The sequence below is a fragment of the Magnolia sinica genome, chromosome 9, assembly GCF_029962835.1.
Source record: "Magnolia sinica isolate HGM2019 chromosome 9, MsV1, whole genome shotgun sequence".
Classification (NCBI taxonomy): domain Eukaryota; kingdom Viridiplantae; phylum Streptophyta; class Magnoliopsida; order Magnoliales; family Magnoliaceae; genus Magnolia; species Magnolia sinica.
Window position 1 is genome coordinate 37,372,485 of NC_080581.1, and position 16,429 is coordinate 37,388,913.

The 16,429-nt window shown below is 39.9% G+C and overlaps 1 protein-coding gene across 3 annotated transcripts in view; it reads left to right on the plus strand.

The window, feature by feature from the left end:
• LOC131255056 (translocase of chloroplast 90, chloroplastic) overlaps window positions 1-8,962 on the plus strand; it is a 45,990-nt gene extending 37,028 nt beyond the window's left edge. For all 3 annotated transcript variants that reach the window (XM_058255753.1, XM_058255754.1, XM_058255755.1), the window contains one exon: window positions 6,181-8,962. In XM_058255753.1, the coding sequence (XP_058111736.1) occupies window positions 6,181-8,435 (2,255 nt within the window). In that variant the 3' untranslated portion in view covers window positions 8,436-8,962. The remainder of the gene's footprint in view (window positions 1-6,180) is intronic.
• The last annotated feature ends 7,467 nt before the right edge of the window (window positions 8,963-16,429 follow it).

A 16,429-nucleotide genomic window follows, 5' to 3' on the forward strand; every position in this document is an offset into this window, starting at 1 on the left:
TTTTTAATTTTTGATCCCTTTTTTTTTTTTTTGAAATTATGTTAAATCGGTGTCAAATGGTTATAAATCCATTGGGTCTTCATGTTTTGCATGAAAAATCATGGAGTTGGAGCTTTGATTTCGATATCCATTGGTTCTTCATGTTCTCCATTTTTTTTTTCAAAATTTTCCTTCAATCAGCTATCAATTAAGACTAATTTCGAAGTATTTAGAAGTATTTGATGAAATGATCATCACATACTCTAATTTCGACACTTGAGTGTAGGTGGTCTGATTTGGGGAAAATTCAAAATTTCCACAATTTCTCCCAAATTGCTTGCAATGCTGCATTTTAAACATGAAATCAAGCATGTATGAGGGTTGACCTACTGATTTGTTAAGTCCTTGTCAATTTTCAGAAAATAAAAATAATTTTGAAGTAAAAATTAATAAAATATTATAAAAAAATATATTTTTTCAAAATTTCCCTTCAACTAGCTATCAATTGAGACTAATTTCGAAATATTTAGGAGCGTTTGATGAAATGATCATCACATACACTCTAAATGTTATGTATTCAATATGGATATAGTTGCATTAGTTAAGTCAGACAGCGCATAGCTTAGGACGCTATACAAACGAAACTTATTATGTGCACTTCTTTTTTGAGATGTTATGATTTAAAAGTGTGTATTAAGGTTTTTTTTTTTTTTTTTTTTAAACAGTCCCTGAGGTTTCATTGAAAAATTGAACCATTTTCCCAATGTTTCCCAAAAAGTGCGATAAATTACCTGATATAAACGATATATCCTGTGTGATAACCGATACGTATCTATATCCCAAGGATGCGATACGTAATGCGATACCGATATTTCGAACACTAGTACCACGTATCCTCTTAGAATTGGATTTCCTCCAATTTTCCCAAAATCACCTTGGGAACATTGTCTTAATTTGGAATACCATTTGCACTAGCATTGGTGGCTTTCATAAACAAACTCCATCTATCATTAGTTGGGGTGTTCAAAACATCATTACGGTTTATGATTTAAGAAAAAGTTTGGATGCCACCACTCACCAATTTAAGGTGATATTCTTTTAAACTCATGGCATTTTCCCATTTTCTCCTTACATATGTATATACCGTAAATGATTTGTAATTCAAAAGGACCATTGGATGATCTATACTACAGTTGTTATTCTTTATTTTTGAATCTGCTGTTAACATTTTGGTCACTATTCACATTACATGTGTCATTCTAAGGTTAAAAAGAAAAAGAAAAGAAGAAGAAAATACTATAATGTGAAAGCCGCCATTTTTTTTTTTTTATCTCCAATTGTAATTTCTTAAAAAAATTATTTTAAAAAACCCATTGGTAATTTCTAGTTGACTACTAGAGTGTAGTCTTTTGTTGGACAGCAGGTCCAGAAGCATTCTCACATGCTGGATTGAAGGATCTGTGGCATGAACATAGCCCTTTTGGGCAAATGGTTGTGGCGCTTTGCCTTCTAGGAAGGAAGCCTTTGGCGCGAGGTGGTTGCAGGCAAATACGGTCTCAAGAAAGGGGGATGGGAGGTGAAAGATTCCTCTCTCTATAGAGCTTCCTACATTTGGAAGGCGATATCTTCGATTGTGTCAATCTTCAAGAAAGGAATCTCTTTCTCGATAGGGGATAGCTTTAGAGTTTTTTGGGAGGATTCTTGGTGCGGGGATTCTTCCCTTGCCCAAGCTTTCCCGAGACTAGCCCGCTTAGCTCTGTCCAGGGACATTAAGGTGAGTGACCGTTAGAGTTGTACATGAGCCAAGCTAGCTTGAAAAGCTCGTCCTGCTTGACTCGAACTAGCTCAGTTTGACTCGGATTGAATGTCGAATTGAGGCAAGCCAAGCTTCATATGATCCAACTTGTTTTGAAACCGAGCCGAGGTCTAGCAGAGTGGAACTTGACTCGAACTCGGCTCGAATAATATATATATATATATATATATATATATATATATATATATAATATTTAAAAATTAAAAAACCCTATCTTACCCATCACTTTCTTACATATTCCTTTCTTGACCCAACTCGCCGCGCTCGAGCTCCTCTCTCTCTCTCTCTCTCTCTCTCCTTATCCTCTCCCCACTTAGCCACTCAATCGAGCTTGACACAGCGTCTGCCCAGCTTGTCTCAGCCGTACGGCCCGCACTCGGCCATTTGCCCAAGCTCAAGCTCTCTCTCTCTCTCTCTCTCAACAACAAGATACCTCTATCTATATCTCCTTGTTGATTTATTATTATTATTATTATTATTAATAATTTGATAAATTTATGTAATTGTTCAAAAATAGAAAAAACCCAAATCCCAAAATTGAGATTCGGGGTTTTGAATTTTTGATTTGGGGTTTGGGTTGGGTTGGGAGTAGGCTTGCCTCAACTCGATCCACTAGCTCGCCTCGAGCTTGCCTCGAAAGGTTTGACAAACAAGCCAAGCTCCAATGGAAAGCTCGAGGGCGAGCTCGAGCTCGAGGAGAGCAAGGACAAGTCAAGCCAAGCTTGTTCCACCTTGACTCGATTTGGCTCGATGTACAACCCTAACGACCTCCATATGCATTGTGGCCCTTTAGACCATTGCCCCCCCTGCAGAAGGGATCTTGTGGATTCGAAGATGGACTTTTTGCTACTCTTAGACTGCTTGAAATGCGTCCCAACTCCATCTCCCAGGGAGAGGGATTTGTTGCTATGGAATTGCTTATAGTTCCAACCGTTTCTCGCTTTGTTCCTTCTATAGTTTGATTCGGATAGACGGGCCGACTCACCGAAACGATCACTCTTGCCACTTCTGGTTCTATGGTTCTATGCTGCCTTTACCTGGTTAGTAGGCAGAAAAAAGGTCTTAACGATTGACAATCTTAAAAAAAGGGGCATGTTCATCCCCAATATGTGCTCCCATTGCAAGCAAAAGGCGGAATCAATTGACCACCTTTTTATACATTGTTCTTTGACCTCTAAAGTGTGGTCACACTTCCTTGGCCACTTCTTCATGACGTGGGTCATGCCGGGATCCTCTTCCAAGCTTCTTTGGGCATGGCATGGCATTGGCGGGTGTACGGTTAAGCACCTTAGGCTGATTTAGTTCCTTGTCCACTTGGCCGTGCTGTGGGCTATTTGGTTTTAGTGGAACAATCGTTACTTCTATAATATCTCTTGGTTAGAGGAGGTGGTCCTGTCTGTGGTTAAAAGTTTTGTCTATGAGTGGGCTTCCTTACTGAATGATGTAAAGGATTTTGATATTCCAGTTTTTCTGGGGATGTAGCTGGTTTTTCCTTAAAATAAAAAATAAAAAAATAAAATAAAATTCTTTTTCCCACTTGAAGGTTCGTCTCATAAGGTCATTAGGGGCCGTTTGGATAGAAGTAAATAGAGGTAAATGGGTGGAATTGCGAGTAAATGGAGGTAAATGGCATTTGATGTGTGTTTGGATGGGAGTAAATGCATGTAAATGAAATGAAATGAAATGGGAGTAAATGAGCATGTAAATGAAATCCTCTCTATGAGAGAAGATTTGGAAATTGGAAGTAAATGGGATGAAATGCCTTTTTGAGCTCCATTCGAGAGTCAAACGAGTAAACAAAGGTGTCGTTATGCACATGCCCGTCATACATGTGGTACGTTAATGATACTCCAAAACAATCCAATTATCGGATACATCACTAAAATACACCAAAAGAATGATCCAAACCGTCCAAAGGTTGGCCATCTAAATGGACGGTTTTTTAACGTTGGTAGGTTGCTTGTTTGTGATCCTTGCGTTTGTGGTCTACTCAAGGCTCAATATTTCCTCATTTTTTGCTAAAGTAAATATTTCAATGGGTTTATTACAATCATTCTATTAAATATCACATATGTACACTAAGACATTAAAGTAGATTTGAGATATCACATATATTCCTGTGAATATATTGCAAATTTCAAATGCATTCAAATTCCTCCCATGTGCTCCCATCCAAATAGAATATTTGGATTTCAAATGCATTTCATTTTCTACCATCCAAACACAACCGAGTAAACCATTTACTCTCAATTCATTTACCTCCAATTCCATTTCCCATTTACCTCCATTTACAAGCTCCTAGACAATAGGGAAATTAAATGTAATGTGTTGGGTTGGGCTTCTTATGTAAAGGTAGGTAGTTTTGTCAATCTCCTCTTCTTTTTTTTTTTTTTTTTTTTTTTTTTTTGGGTTGTTTGTGCTTTTTGGCATGCTTTTTAATAGATTGTTGTTCTCTCTCTCTCTCTCTCTCTCTCTCTCTCTCTCTCTCTCTATTAAAAAAAAAAAAAAAAGGAAGAAGAAAAAAAAAAAAAAGAAGAAGGAAAAAAAAAAGAAAAAGAAAAAAAAAAAGGTGTGACAATCTCCTTAAAAGAGCTATGACCATCCCCAACATATGCGTTATGCTTCTGAACAATGCTGAGTCGGTTGATCATCTCTTCGTTCCTTGTTATTTTGCTACGAAAGTGTGGGAGAGTTTCTTCTCCCTCTTACATATGCTTTTGGATTGTGCTGGGAACTATTGAGGCATTCATATTGGGGCGGTCGGGGTCGGAAAGGAAGGAAAGGTGGTTTGGAGGATGGTTTTGGTGGGGGTTGTTTGGGCCATTTGGAAAGACAGAACAGCTGGCGCTTCGATTATAGGAGCAATTTCATGTATGGGGTTGTTAGAAAGGCTAAGATCTTATAGCTAATTGGATCTCCGACCTAAAGGAGGTGGATGTTTATAAGGGCCTGTCCTTATTAGGGTTGTAATATCCCATCTTAGCCTTGCTAAGTTGGGTTTTCTCAATAAAATTTTGTTATTTCTCAAAAACAAACTAAGGTTTGCTACCATACAGGACCTGAATTCCTATTTCTTGCATGGGAACTGTAACAGTTGGATCAGGGTCATTTGCAGATGTCCAAACTGTTTATATGATAGGCCTCATCATGGATAGGTGATAATAAAAAATCTTCTACTTTTGAGATTTATTGATGGCCAGAAAAGTAATGGTTGAAGGAGGTCAAAGGAAAAGAGCTAAATGATTTTAGTGTTGAAATATTTCAAGCTGAGAGTTTCTTTTTAGGACATACCCCATCCATGGTGAGGCCTATCGTATAACCAGTTTAGATCCTTGAAACAGGACCCAGGTCCAATGGCAACATTCCCAATACGTTGGGATGTATTGTCCCAAACCTCTCCATAACCACCTTGTTTATTGAAAAAGTTAATGGTGGACGAGCGTCTTGAGGTACGCACCTATAAGTAGGGGTATATTGGCAATATGTTTAGGTCTACTGCCAATTTTTAAGTCCACCAAGCTGTAGGGACAAAAATGTCATTTTATCTTTCTGGTCCTTGGTCGTAAAATATTCAAACAAAGCGGAATGGACTGCTTTAAGTAAAGGATTGATAATGTTTACATCATCATTTACCAGTCCTCTAATAGGTGAAAAGGCTATTTGCTAAATGCCATCAAAAGGCGTTGAAACAAGATGAAGAACCATGGAGATTCTTGTTTTAAATTAATGAGATTTGGAATTTTATTAAAAAGTTTGTCTCTTTTTGTTATTTTTTGGGTGATGCAAGATAGTATTCCCTCTCTAAAGCATCCAGAGTAGCACTTTGTGTCAGACCTTTGCCTCTCTCATAGCTAGCTTTTTTTCTTTGCAGTGACAGGCAAACATTTCTCAGTCAAAGTTCTTGTTATCTACCAGCAGAACTACAATAAATCTTCAGTTGTCTAAACTCCAAATTGTAGATATCCTGACACCAGAGTTAGAGGTCACCTCAAACTTGTCAGTCAAATATCAGTCAAGTTGTTCACTGTAGATGCAAGAGATTCTTACAAAATATCCTTTATACATGGATGAATTTTCCTACAATCAAAGTTAAAAATTATAACTCCCTCCAATTAAGAAAATTTAAATTCCTGCATATTGTTCTTCTACCTGTCCACTATTGTTTAATCACATGCTTGTTATCAAAAAATGATTTTTGCCATGCATAGCTTAGTGTTGGTTTGATTGTAAATCTGATACATTTGGTAGGTAGCATCAGCCATGTTAAATGTTCGGCAAATCTGACCAGTTGAAAAGCTTTGTTTTTGGTGTTGAATTAAGCTTCACACTGCTTGTTGACACTAGTCACTTCTGTTTGATGCGGTTTTGCATAATGTTGTTTTCAGGTTCACCAGCTAGGGCTAGTATATCAGCACCAGTACCTGCTGGTACTTCTTCCCGTTATTCTGATAATCAGATGAATGAATCTCTGCCCCCTCCGCAGTCTGTTGTAGTTGAAGATTCTTGTCAATCCCAAAACATTTTTGATGATAAAAAGGGTGGCCCATTGGCTAAAATCGAGGCACTCCAAATCAAGTTCTTATGCCTTGTCCGCCGGCTCGGGCTGTCATCGGAAAATCTTGTGGTTGCGCAGGTCCTATACCGGTTACAGCTAGCAAGCCTAATACGAGCAGGGGAATCAGATGTTAAAAGAGTTGGACATAAGACTGATAAAGCTAGAGCAATAGCTGCAGCACAAGAGGGAGATGGCCAAGCTGACTTGGATTTTTCTTTTAAGATTCTTGTCCTAGGGAAAACAGGCGTGGGCAAGAGTGCAACTATAAATTCAATTTTTGATCAATCAAAGGCAGCGACTGATGCATTCCGACCTGCCACCAAACATATTCAAGAAGTTGTGGGGACTGTCAGCGGAATCAAAATCACATTCATTGATACACCAGGTCTTCTACCTTCATGCAGTAATCAACGTCAGAACAGGAAGATGATGCTCTCGGTGAAGAGGTACATAAAAAAATCGCCCCCAGATATTGTTTTGTATTTCGAACGCCTTGATGTCATCAACATGGGTTACAGTGATTTCCCACTGCTGAAGCTTATAACAGATGTTCTTGGTTCTGCAATCTGGTTCAACACCATCCTTGTCATGACCCATTGTTCTTCAGCTCTTCCAGAGGGATCTGATGGTTATCCAGTCAGCTATGAAGGGTTTGTAACTCGGTGCACGAGTCTGGTGCAACATTACATACACCAGGCAGTATCAGATACACGACTTGAGAATCCCATCCTACTAGTAGAGAATCACTCTTCATGTAAAACTAATATGAAAGGAGAAAAAGTTCTCCCAAATGGCCAAGTTTGGTGGTCTCAGTTCATGCTGTTATGTGCATCTACGAAAGTCTTAGGAGATGCAAATGCTCTTTTGAAATTTCAGGACAGTATTCACATCGGGCAGACTGGTACCCGGCTGCCTTCACTGCCACATCTCCTTTCATCTCTTCTCCAGCCCCGTTCTTTGTTTACCTCGAGCGGTTCAGATGGTGATGTGGATGGGATCTTAGACACGGATGATGATGACGACTATGATCAGTTGCCTCCCATCCGCATTCTTACGAAAGCCCAGTTTGAAAGATTGACTAATGCTCAGAAGAACGATTATCTCGATGAACTGGACTACCGTGAGACCCTGTATCTGAAGAAGCAGTTGAAAGAGGAGCTTAGGAGACGCAGAAATAGCATGCTTTCCAAAGATGAATTATCACCAAATGACGATAATTTTGAAAATGAAACATCTCCAGAAGCTGTGCCATTGCCTGATATGACCATTCCGCTAAGTTTTGATTCTGATTTTCCCGTATACAGGTACCGCTGTCTTTTAAGTAATGACAGATGGCTTGCGAGGCCCGTTCTGGATTCTCAAGGTTGGGATCACGATGTCGGGTTTGATGGGATTAACGTGGAGACTTCTGTAGATGTGAAACAGAATCTTCATGCTTCTGTTGTGGGACAGATGAGCAAGGACAAGCATGATTTCAGGATTCAATCCGAGTGTGCAGCTGCATATGTGAATCAGGAAGGACCTTCTGTCTATGCCGGCATTGACATTCAAACTTCAGGCAGAGATCTGGTTTGTACCATTCGAGGAGATACGAAACTTAGGAACTTGAAGCACAACATGACGGGATGTGGATTTTCCCTAACTTCATTTGGGAACAAGTATTTTATTGGAGCGAAGCTAGAAGACTCTGTTTCAGTTGGCAAAAGGTTGAAGATTGTCTTGAACGCGGGCCGTATTGGAGGCAACAGTAAAGCAGCTTATGGGGGGAGCTTAGAAGCGACGTTGAGAGGGAAAGACTACCCAGTGAGGGATGATAAAATCGGCCTAGCCATGACGGTTCTCAACTTTGATAAGGAGACAGTTCTTGGGGGAAGTATTCAGTCGGACTTCCGTCCCAGGCGTGGTACGAAAATGTCTGTTAATGCGAATTTGAACAGTAGGAGAATGGGCCAGGTTTCCATAAGGACCAATAGCTCTGAACACTTTGAGATAGCATTGATAATTCTTGTTCCCATTGTTAGAGCCCTTTTCCGGGGAAGAAGGGCAGTCGAGGACAGTTCAATTAGGAGAGAAATGGAGGGGTGATGACTTTCTTGCAGTTGAAGTGCTCTGTTCTGACAGGGGATTTCAGTATATAGAGGTAGTAATGTTCATGGATGTGTATTGATAAAACAGATGAGCTTTTGGCTGAGCCTTTGGTTTTATTAGCTGGAAGAGCAGCGAAGATAGTATATAATCGAGCAAAAAATTGTACAGTAATCATTCGAGATGAGGTTGAATCAGGTGATAATATGGTTGAGAAATTCTGGTAATGAATTCTTCTTATTTGGTCAGAAATTATGCTGTTGTTTGTTTTTGTTTTTTTTTTTTTTTCTGTAACTAGGTGTATGCTGTTTCGAGTTACTTGATGTGCTGGCCGAGCGATGCACATTCACCAGTTGTATGCATTGCACAGTTGTATTGTACCTTAGCTGTCCTAACCATAGGTTCCGCTGTATGTGGGGCATAGAGTGATTGGATAATCCTAGCTTCTGATTAATGGACTTACTTTCCAACAGGTAACTATTTTTCATTTTAATAATCCATTAGATGTCTACAAATTGCTCAATCAACATCATCTGTTTAAGTTGATGAAATATCTTCTGTGCATCTCTGTATTTGGATAGTTTGGATTAAGTTGCATGCATGACATGTACGATGGACATGTGCCCGAGTATTGATAATCACACCCTGCTACAGTATCAATATTTTTCTCATGATTTTATTCGCTAAAATTTTAAATTGCAGTAGATACAGATGTGATATTGTCGATTTCAGTACTCTGAAAATACAAACCACAGTTAGATGAGCAAACACCTGTATAAAAGTGGCTGTGTTGGGAAGCTGTTTAGCTAGACCTTTTTTTTTTGGTTATCTTTTAAACTTATATTCATTTTGTTAGATTCTACATTTTTATATGAAGCTTTGTATTTGTGCCTACACTCAAATCACCTCTATCACACCATTTTATTCTTCATGATTGTGCACTGCATTGTTTGACTGTTACAAGCTACAAATTTAGAGGAATTATAGGGATCGAGGTCTTTAAATGGTATGCATGTGTTTTCAGTTCCGCTGAGTGGGGCCCATAGTTCAGTAATCCAGACCATCCTGGATGGACTGTAAAAATCTCCTCAGTACTCAATTTGTGGGTTGTGAAGAAGAGAGATACTGCAATGGTTCACATTCAATTGAAAAAAAGGTAATATTGGTGGTTAGGATCCACCCACCACCAATGTGTGAGTGTTGGAGCATGGTCCATCTACATTGGGATGTAAGCCACGGGCTCCACTTGTTTGGACTGAAAATATGAGCATACCGTGCAAAACCTCGGGTGGGGGTAACCACGTGAATGGTGGTTTAGATTTTAACAAGTCTCATCTTTATGAAGGGATGGTTCAGATTAATTTTTTTTCCCCCACGGTTTAAAAAACAAGATCTCTCTCTCTCTCTCTCTCTATTGCAAGAGAAATCCAACTTACCAAGCATGGGGGTAGGCAATGGGCCATTAACGTACGGATCCTGGACTAGGTTTTGTCAAGTTTCTATAAAACCCCCAAAAAAAAAAAAAAAAAAAAAACCAACTAGAATGACATATTTTGAAGATGCTACAAAATTGTTGACGTAATGATGCTGATCCTCCAAATTAAAAAATCTCTCCCCCATCTATCTTAAATGAAGGAAAATAATGAGAGCTTATACACCATATTGATGTTGATCCTCCAAATAAAAAAAATCTCTCCCCCATCTATCTTAATGAAGGAAAATAATGAGAGCTAATATGCTGGCTTAGAGCAGGTGAGTGTGGATAACTGTCCCAGGGTGGATCTCACATGTGTGCATGTTGAGAGAGAGAGAGGGAGAGAGAGAGAGAGAGAGAGAGAGAGAGAGAGAGAGATAACTGTCCCAGGGTGGATCTCACATGTGCGCATGTTGGGAGAGAGATATGACTGTCCCAGGGTGGATCTCACATGTGCGCATGTTGGGAGAGAGATATGACTGTCCCAGGGTGGATCTCACATGTGTGCATGTTGAGAGAGAGAGAGAGAGAGAGAGAGAGAGAGAGAGAGAGAGAGAGAGAGAGAGAGAGGTGACACCTAGGGGTGGGAATGTATATGTTTTCTCTTGTAATTTCTTTGAGATAGGATCTTTGTAAGGAGCAAGGGTTTAAGAAGAGACCAATATGATTTTCTACTACTATACAACTTCTTTTACTCTATTACATTGGAAGTCTGTAACCTTGCCTTAAAACATGTATCCAAATTGAACCCATTCATTCATTGTCCATAACCATCCAATCTTGATTCAATTTTGGTGCAAACTAAGTAATGGGCCACAAGATCTCAACTATTGGATCTGCCATCAAGTGAGATTAAAATATTTTACCCGTTACAAAAGATCAAGATTTGAATGCATTTGTAAAAAATCATTTGAAACCTTTCGAGTGCTAGGCCCAGGAGAATAACTACTTGATAAGTAGTCCAATATATCAGATTTAAGCCATAATAGTATTCCTAGTGAAGTAGTGGTTCCCTTTTTGGAATATATGGACCTAAATCATATACTAATGCATGTATCAAACTAGACCCTCATATGATCCACTAAAAATCAGCTTCGTATAGGGAGTAGAAGTTTATTATACTAGGAACTTAAACTTCCCATACATCCTTAATACATCCTTAAGTTTAAGGATTAGTAAAAAATAGTATATACATAAGTTGATTTGGACTGTGTGATGAGTCTTTTGATCTAGATACTAAAGTAATCTATCTTCCCATGCAAGTTTCTCTAACCGGTCTAAGAATAAGATCTCACATCCGTGGACTATTCACACTTTCATGTTTGGTTTGGTAAAGGCACCAACTCATGATAGAGCCAGATGGCGGAGACTTTCCATCTTGACTTGTCATTGGTCTATTAACACAGGATAACCATAGATTTGTAACCTGCTATGTGGTCATTGACTAATTTGGTAGTATGTTCCATGGAACACAACTCTCCCTTCACTAGCAATAGCTGTGCCCAAACTCAAGTTCCCAAGGAGAACGTAAAAACCCCTCTCCTTTAATCAATGTTCTCATGTATGCTTAAGGTAAGTGTATAGTAATTATGGTAACAATAACATGTTTACAAAAGACCAATGATCATCAACATCAATGGTCAAGATGCAACCTTAACAGGTAGATAAAATTGATAAAATCCCTATTTCTCATTTGAATGTTGTTCCTAGTCAATCTGTTGATGAAGTGAGCTAGAAATGTGCAATGAGATAGGCACACCGGTGAAAAGAAACGAATGAACCACATTCAACCCAACGGAGGATTGGAATGGCACACATTTATAGGATGCAGAACAGGTGCATATAAAGCTGGCTAGGCCACACTGGGTTGGGCTAAATGCCTTAAGCCCAGGCCCAGCATGCATATAAGGCCCTAGCATCTCTCGGGTCAAGCTAAATAGGCCCAAGACAAGCGCAAAGGACAGTTGGGCTCACCCTCCCAGCCTGTTGGCCCATCGGCACCCTCGTGAAAAATGTTTTAACAATTAAAGCATATTATTTCAAGATTGTATAAATGCTTTTCCTTTTTACCTTTTAACATGGGTTTGTTTCATTTTCATTGGCTTTTAAGTTAGGGGACTGCATCTCTAACTCCGATCATAGGCTTTGGATCTGGCGTGGAGAATGGCCGTAGAACCCATAGTTTAGAAACTCGAAGAAACTTGGCTTGAGTAGCCCGGTTCAAAAGTCTGATTACTCAGACAGAGACTAGATCTGGCAATGACTTGTTACAAAAAAAAAAAAAAAAAAAAGGATCTCGACAAAAACTCAACTCTAAAACTTGGCAAAACTCTATAAAACCTGACTAAATTATCACAACTCCACATTATTTATGTATAATTTATACTTCGAAAATATCAAATATTTTTATTGAAACATTTGTACGAGTTTTTGAGAATTCATCTGATGTTCGAGCTTCGACTAGACTAGATTTCAAGTTAATGTTTATTTTTTAAACTTATGATTAATATATTGGGCAAGGATGGAGGGATACTCATACCATAAATAGGCCGGGCTTGATTTTCCTCACACCTATCCCTCTATGGGAAAATATATTAGGGATGCATTTTTGCTACTCTACTTTGATATCATGTCAAACAACCACTTTTTCTAAAAGCTCGAGCTGTTTGAGAATGGTGTATCAATGTATCTCAAAAGGACTTTAACATAATCAATATATATTTAATGTGTATAATATTAATATTGAAACTAAGTAGACCCACTTAATCTGGCCCACCCTGATTTTAACCAGATCCAAAAAGGTGAGACTTGAGTCTATCCTGATTTCTATAAACTTTGAACCCGACCTGTTAAAATCAGGTCGCCATTGAGTAATATGCGTTCGGATACCCAATTGACAACACTATGTAATGGTGTTGGCAATGGACCTGGCTGGCCAGGTTTGAGCCTTGGCCCTAGCCTTAGTTGGGCTATAAAAGGCCTTGCTCTCTACGAGGCTGGGTTGGATGAAGCGTGGAAACAACATGGTGGATCACACACTCTACATCCAACTTTCAATGGCCCGATTTCCCCCTTCCCATTCTCACGGTTACGCTTCCAAAGTCCCCAGTGGTCCTCTAATGGACCAGGTCATCATAGTGGGCTTACCTAACATTGTGGAGGTCATCTAATGGACGCATTGGATGGCTCATCATGGTTGGCCGACCTAACATTGTGAAGGTCATCTAATGGACGCGTTGGATGGCACTCACAGATCATGGTGGGCCCCAATTCTAGAACTGATGATAACTAATATGCATTTGAACACATGTGATTATTCAGTCATAGGTAAGCAGAGAGATGTTGATAATCTGGAAAAATGTGACAGATGACGCACGTGCACTTACAGATTGCACAATTGGCATATATAACTCGATTTATGGCCTACCAATTCATAGGCCACATTGATAAGGTCCAAAAGTCAGGCCGGCTCACTCCTTAGGCAGGTCAAAATCATGGGAATTAGAAACAGGAGTTTGATGGTCCAAATTCAACGTACGTGTGTGGCTCACTTGATGAGTGTGTTTCTATAATTATAATTTTTAGGATGTGGCATGTTCACGGGGAGCGGATTAGGTGAGCCTGGGTAATGGGTGAGGCAGTTTATTGATCAAATATTAAATTTGGACCACTAAATAGGCACTATACTTTGGACAGTTTAACTTGATTTATTGTATGCATTTTCTAAGTAATCTCTAGAGTGCCTACGTATCATCCATCACAATGAAAGTATCCAAGCTTTTTGAAACGAACACAGTCATTGCAAAACTCATATGACATAAATGCATTTTAAACACCAAATGGGTGGGCCAGGCTGGAGTCTTAGACACAACCTAAGCCAGGGCCTTTAATAAAATTTTAGGCCTGGCCTGGGCCTGTGGCCTAGTGGGCCCAATACGGCCCAGAACGGACACTTATTCAACTTTCTTAGCTGAACCCTCTTGGCCCATCCATGGTGGCCCCACAAGTTTGAATGTACGGCTGATCTAAAGTATGCATTGGGTGAAAACCATAGTGTATGGGCAATTGCACAAATACTACATTGTAAGAATATCCCATCCATCCCATTGAAAGATTCGAATGGATTGCACATATAGTACATCATAAGAATATCCCATCCATCCCATTGAAAGATTCGAATGGATTGCACATATAGTACATCATAAGAATATCCCATCCATCCCATTGAAAGATTCGAATGGATAGCTTCCAAACCCAATTTATCAACCGTCAACATAACATTGAACAAGGGAACATCCAACATCTTATATTACCATCATGGTGCGATATTCTACGGTGTGTCATGAAGGGAATGCCCACTATAGTTGATAGTGTTATTGCTAGAATATTTATCGCTCGAATATGGTTGAACCTGCAGCTCCACCTTTAGGTTAATGGGTACCTGCACCACTAAAGATAAATTGACAATGGGAGTGCTAATAGTGGCCGAGGACCCTCCAATGCCTAAATTAGGTTAACCAACCTAGAGTCTATGTGACTAGAGCCAAGATTCTTGAGCTTACCTTTTACCCAAAGCAAGGCAGTATATTTATAGGTTTTTATGACAGTCTGTGTATCTTAGTGGATATGTTAGATGTATTGGAGGAGCCCGTATTGGAGTATGAATATGCTCTCGAGAACATCTCTAATTTTACCTCAATTAGCGTGATTTTGACTAGGATCTTGTCGGATCGATCTTGCCCTAATATGATGCAAGATTCTCTCTAGATATTTCTGTTCTGAGATCGATGTCAGTTTTTGAGATTGATGTCAGTTAGATAGTTTGGTCGAGATGATCAAGTCGGTTGATGAATCTTATTGCCGAGCTCTGAGATTGACCAATTTAGCTTGGCAAATGGGTCCTTCATTGGAGCTTAGCTCGGCTTCTCCGTTGGTAGATACATTGGTGGCTCAGGGAGGTTGCCCTATTGGTTCTTTGCCACGTGTCTCATATGGATGGTCAGTTCGATTTTCCCCATAACAGTTGCCCTATACTTCTGAGTTACATGTCCATGAGTTCGAAAACTAAGGATTTAAACTAATGTATGAGTGCAGGAATTTGAAATTTTAACTGTGAGTGGTTAGCTCAGTTCGTCTGTCTTTCTCGATTTTATCACCTAGTGATGAGAGCGGGAATCGAAAAGGACGGCACCTGTTGTGGGAAAAAAAAGATATTATGACAGTTTTGTCATACGAGGAGTCGTACATAGAGTGACGAGCGCCGTTTCGTCTTTCAGACGACTCATAGGTGGGCATTTATCTTTGCTTCATTAATACTTCTCTTGGGTGAACCCCATGTTGTAACGTGGTGAAGATCATGGATCGAGACATCCCTTCATGCCTTCATGAATGCTGTTACCATTAAAGGCATTATCCCTTGGGATGCTTAGAAATAGAGGCTTTCCCTTCATTGTCAACCTACCAGTCTAACGAAGTTCGAGCTGTGCCGATCTGTTTCCTTCTTCCTCTATCCTAGTTTTCCATCCTTTCTTCAGTTTGTTCAGAGATTTGATCTTTCCGGTACGTCTCTTCTGTGTCTCTCCCTCTTCTTCTTTCTGCTATGTCTGCCGATGACATTTTGAGGGTTGCTTTTGTCTCAGGAGCCTTCTATGGGGGAATTCGTACATGATAGTACAGACTCTAGGTTGGCCGTGTCTTCGAGGGAGACATAGCCAGCGATGGGACCTCGCGGTGGGGAGGCTTCGCCACTTCAAGTTGATGCAGCTTCCTCGTCTTCGCATGTGGCGGCCTTATTGACTAATATTTTTATTTCCTGGCTACGGCCATAGGATTTACAAGCCCTCTGGTCAAAGTTTGGGATCCCCAATTTGGTGGGGTTGCGGCTACCTCGAGCTAGAGAACTTCCAGTTTGTCCTCTCTTGGGGGAGGTACTTCTTTATCTAATTTTCTTCTCTTACGGCCATCAATTGCCTTTTTATCCACTAGCGAGAGAGGTCCTGCACTGCTTGAGGCTTGCCCCATGGCAATTTTACCCTAATGTGTGGCGAGCTGTCTTTGGGTGCTATATCTTATGACATTGGATTAACCATTCTGAGTTCTCTACAGACGAGCACTTATACTTGTACTAGGCCAAGAGCAGCCTGGGCTCTCGTGGCTGGTATTATTTTTCCTCCTGATCGATCAAGGGCCAGACCAATAACCCCTCTTCTAATAAGAACTAGAAGGATAGGTGGTTCTTCGCTATAGGAGAGTGGGAGGCCCCTGCATCGGAGCTAGGTAGGCTGCGGGCTCGAGTTTTCACTGTGTTTGCCTTCCCAGGTTGGGTCCTAAGTTGTGGCTTTTATGTTTGTAAGATGTTTTTTATTTATCTTCTTGTAGTTTTTAACTTATCTAATTACTCTTTTTTGCAGCTCTTCCTCAGTTTTGACCCAATCTCTCAGAGGCTCTCCTTTACTAGGCCAGGATTGCTCGAGAGCATCCCGTAACCTAACGAGATTGCAGGAGGTTGATCACTCCAACT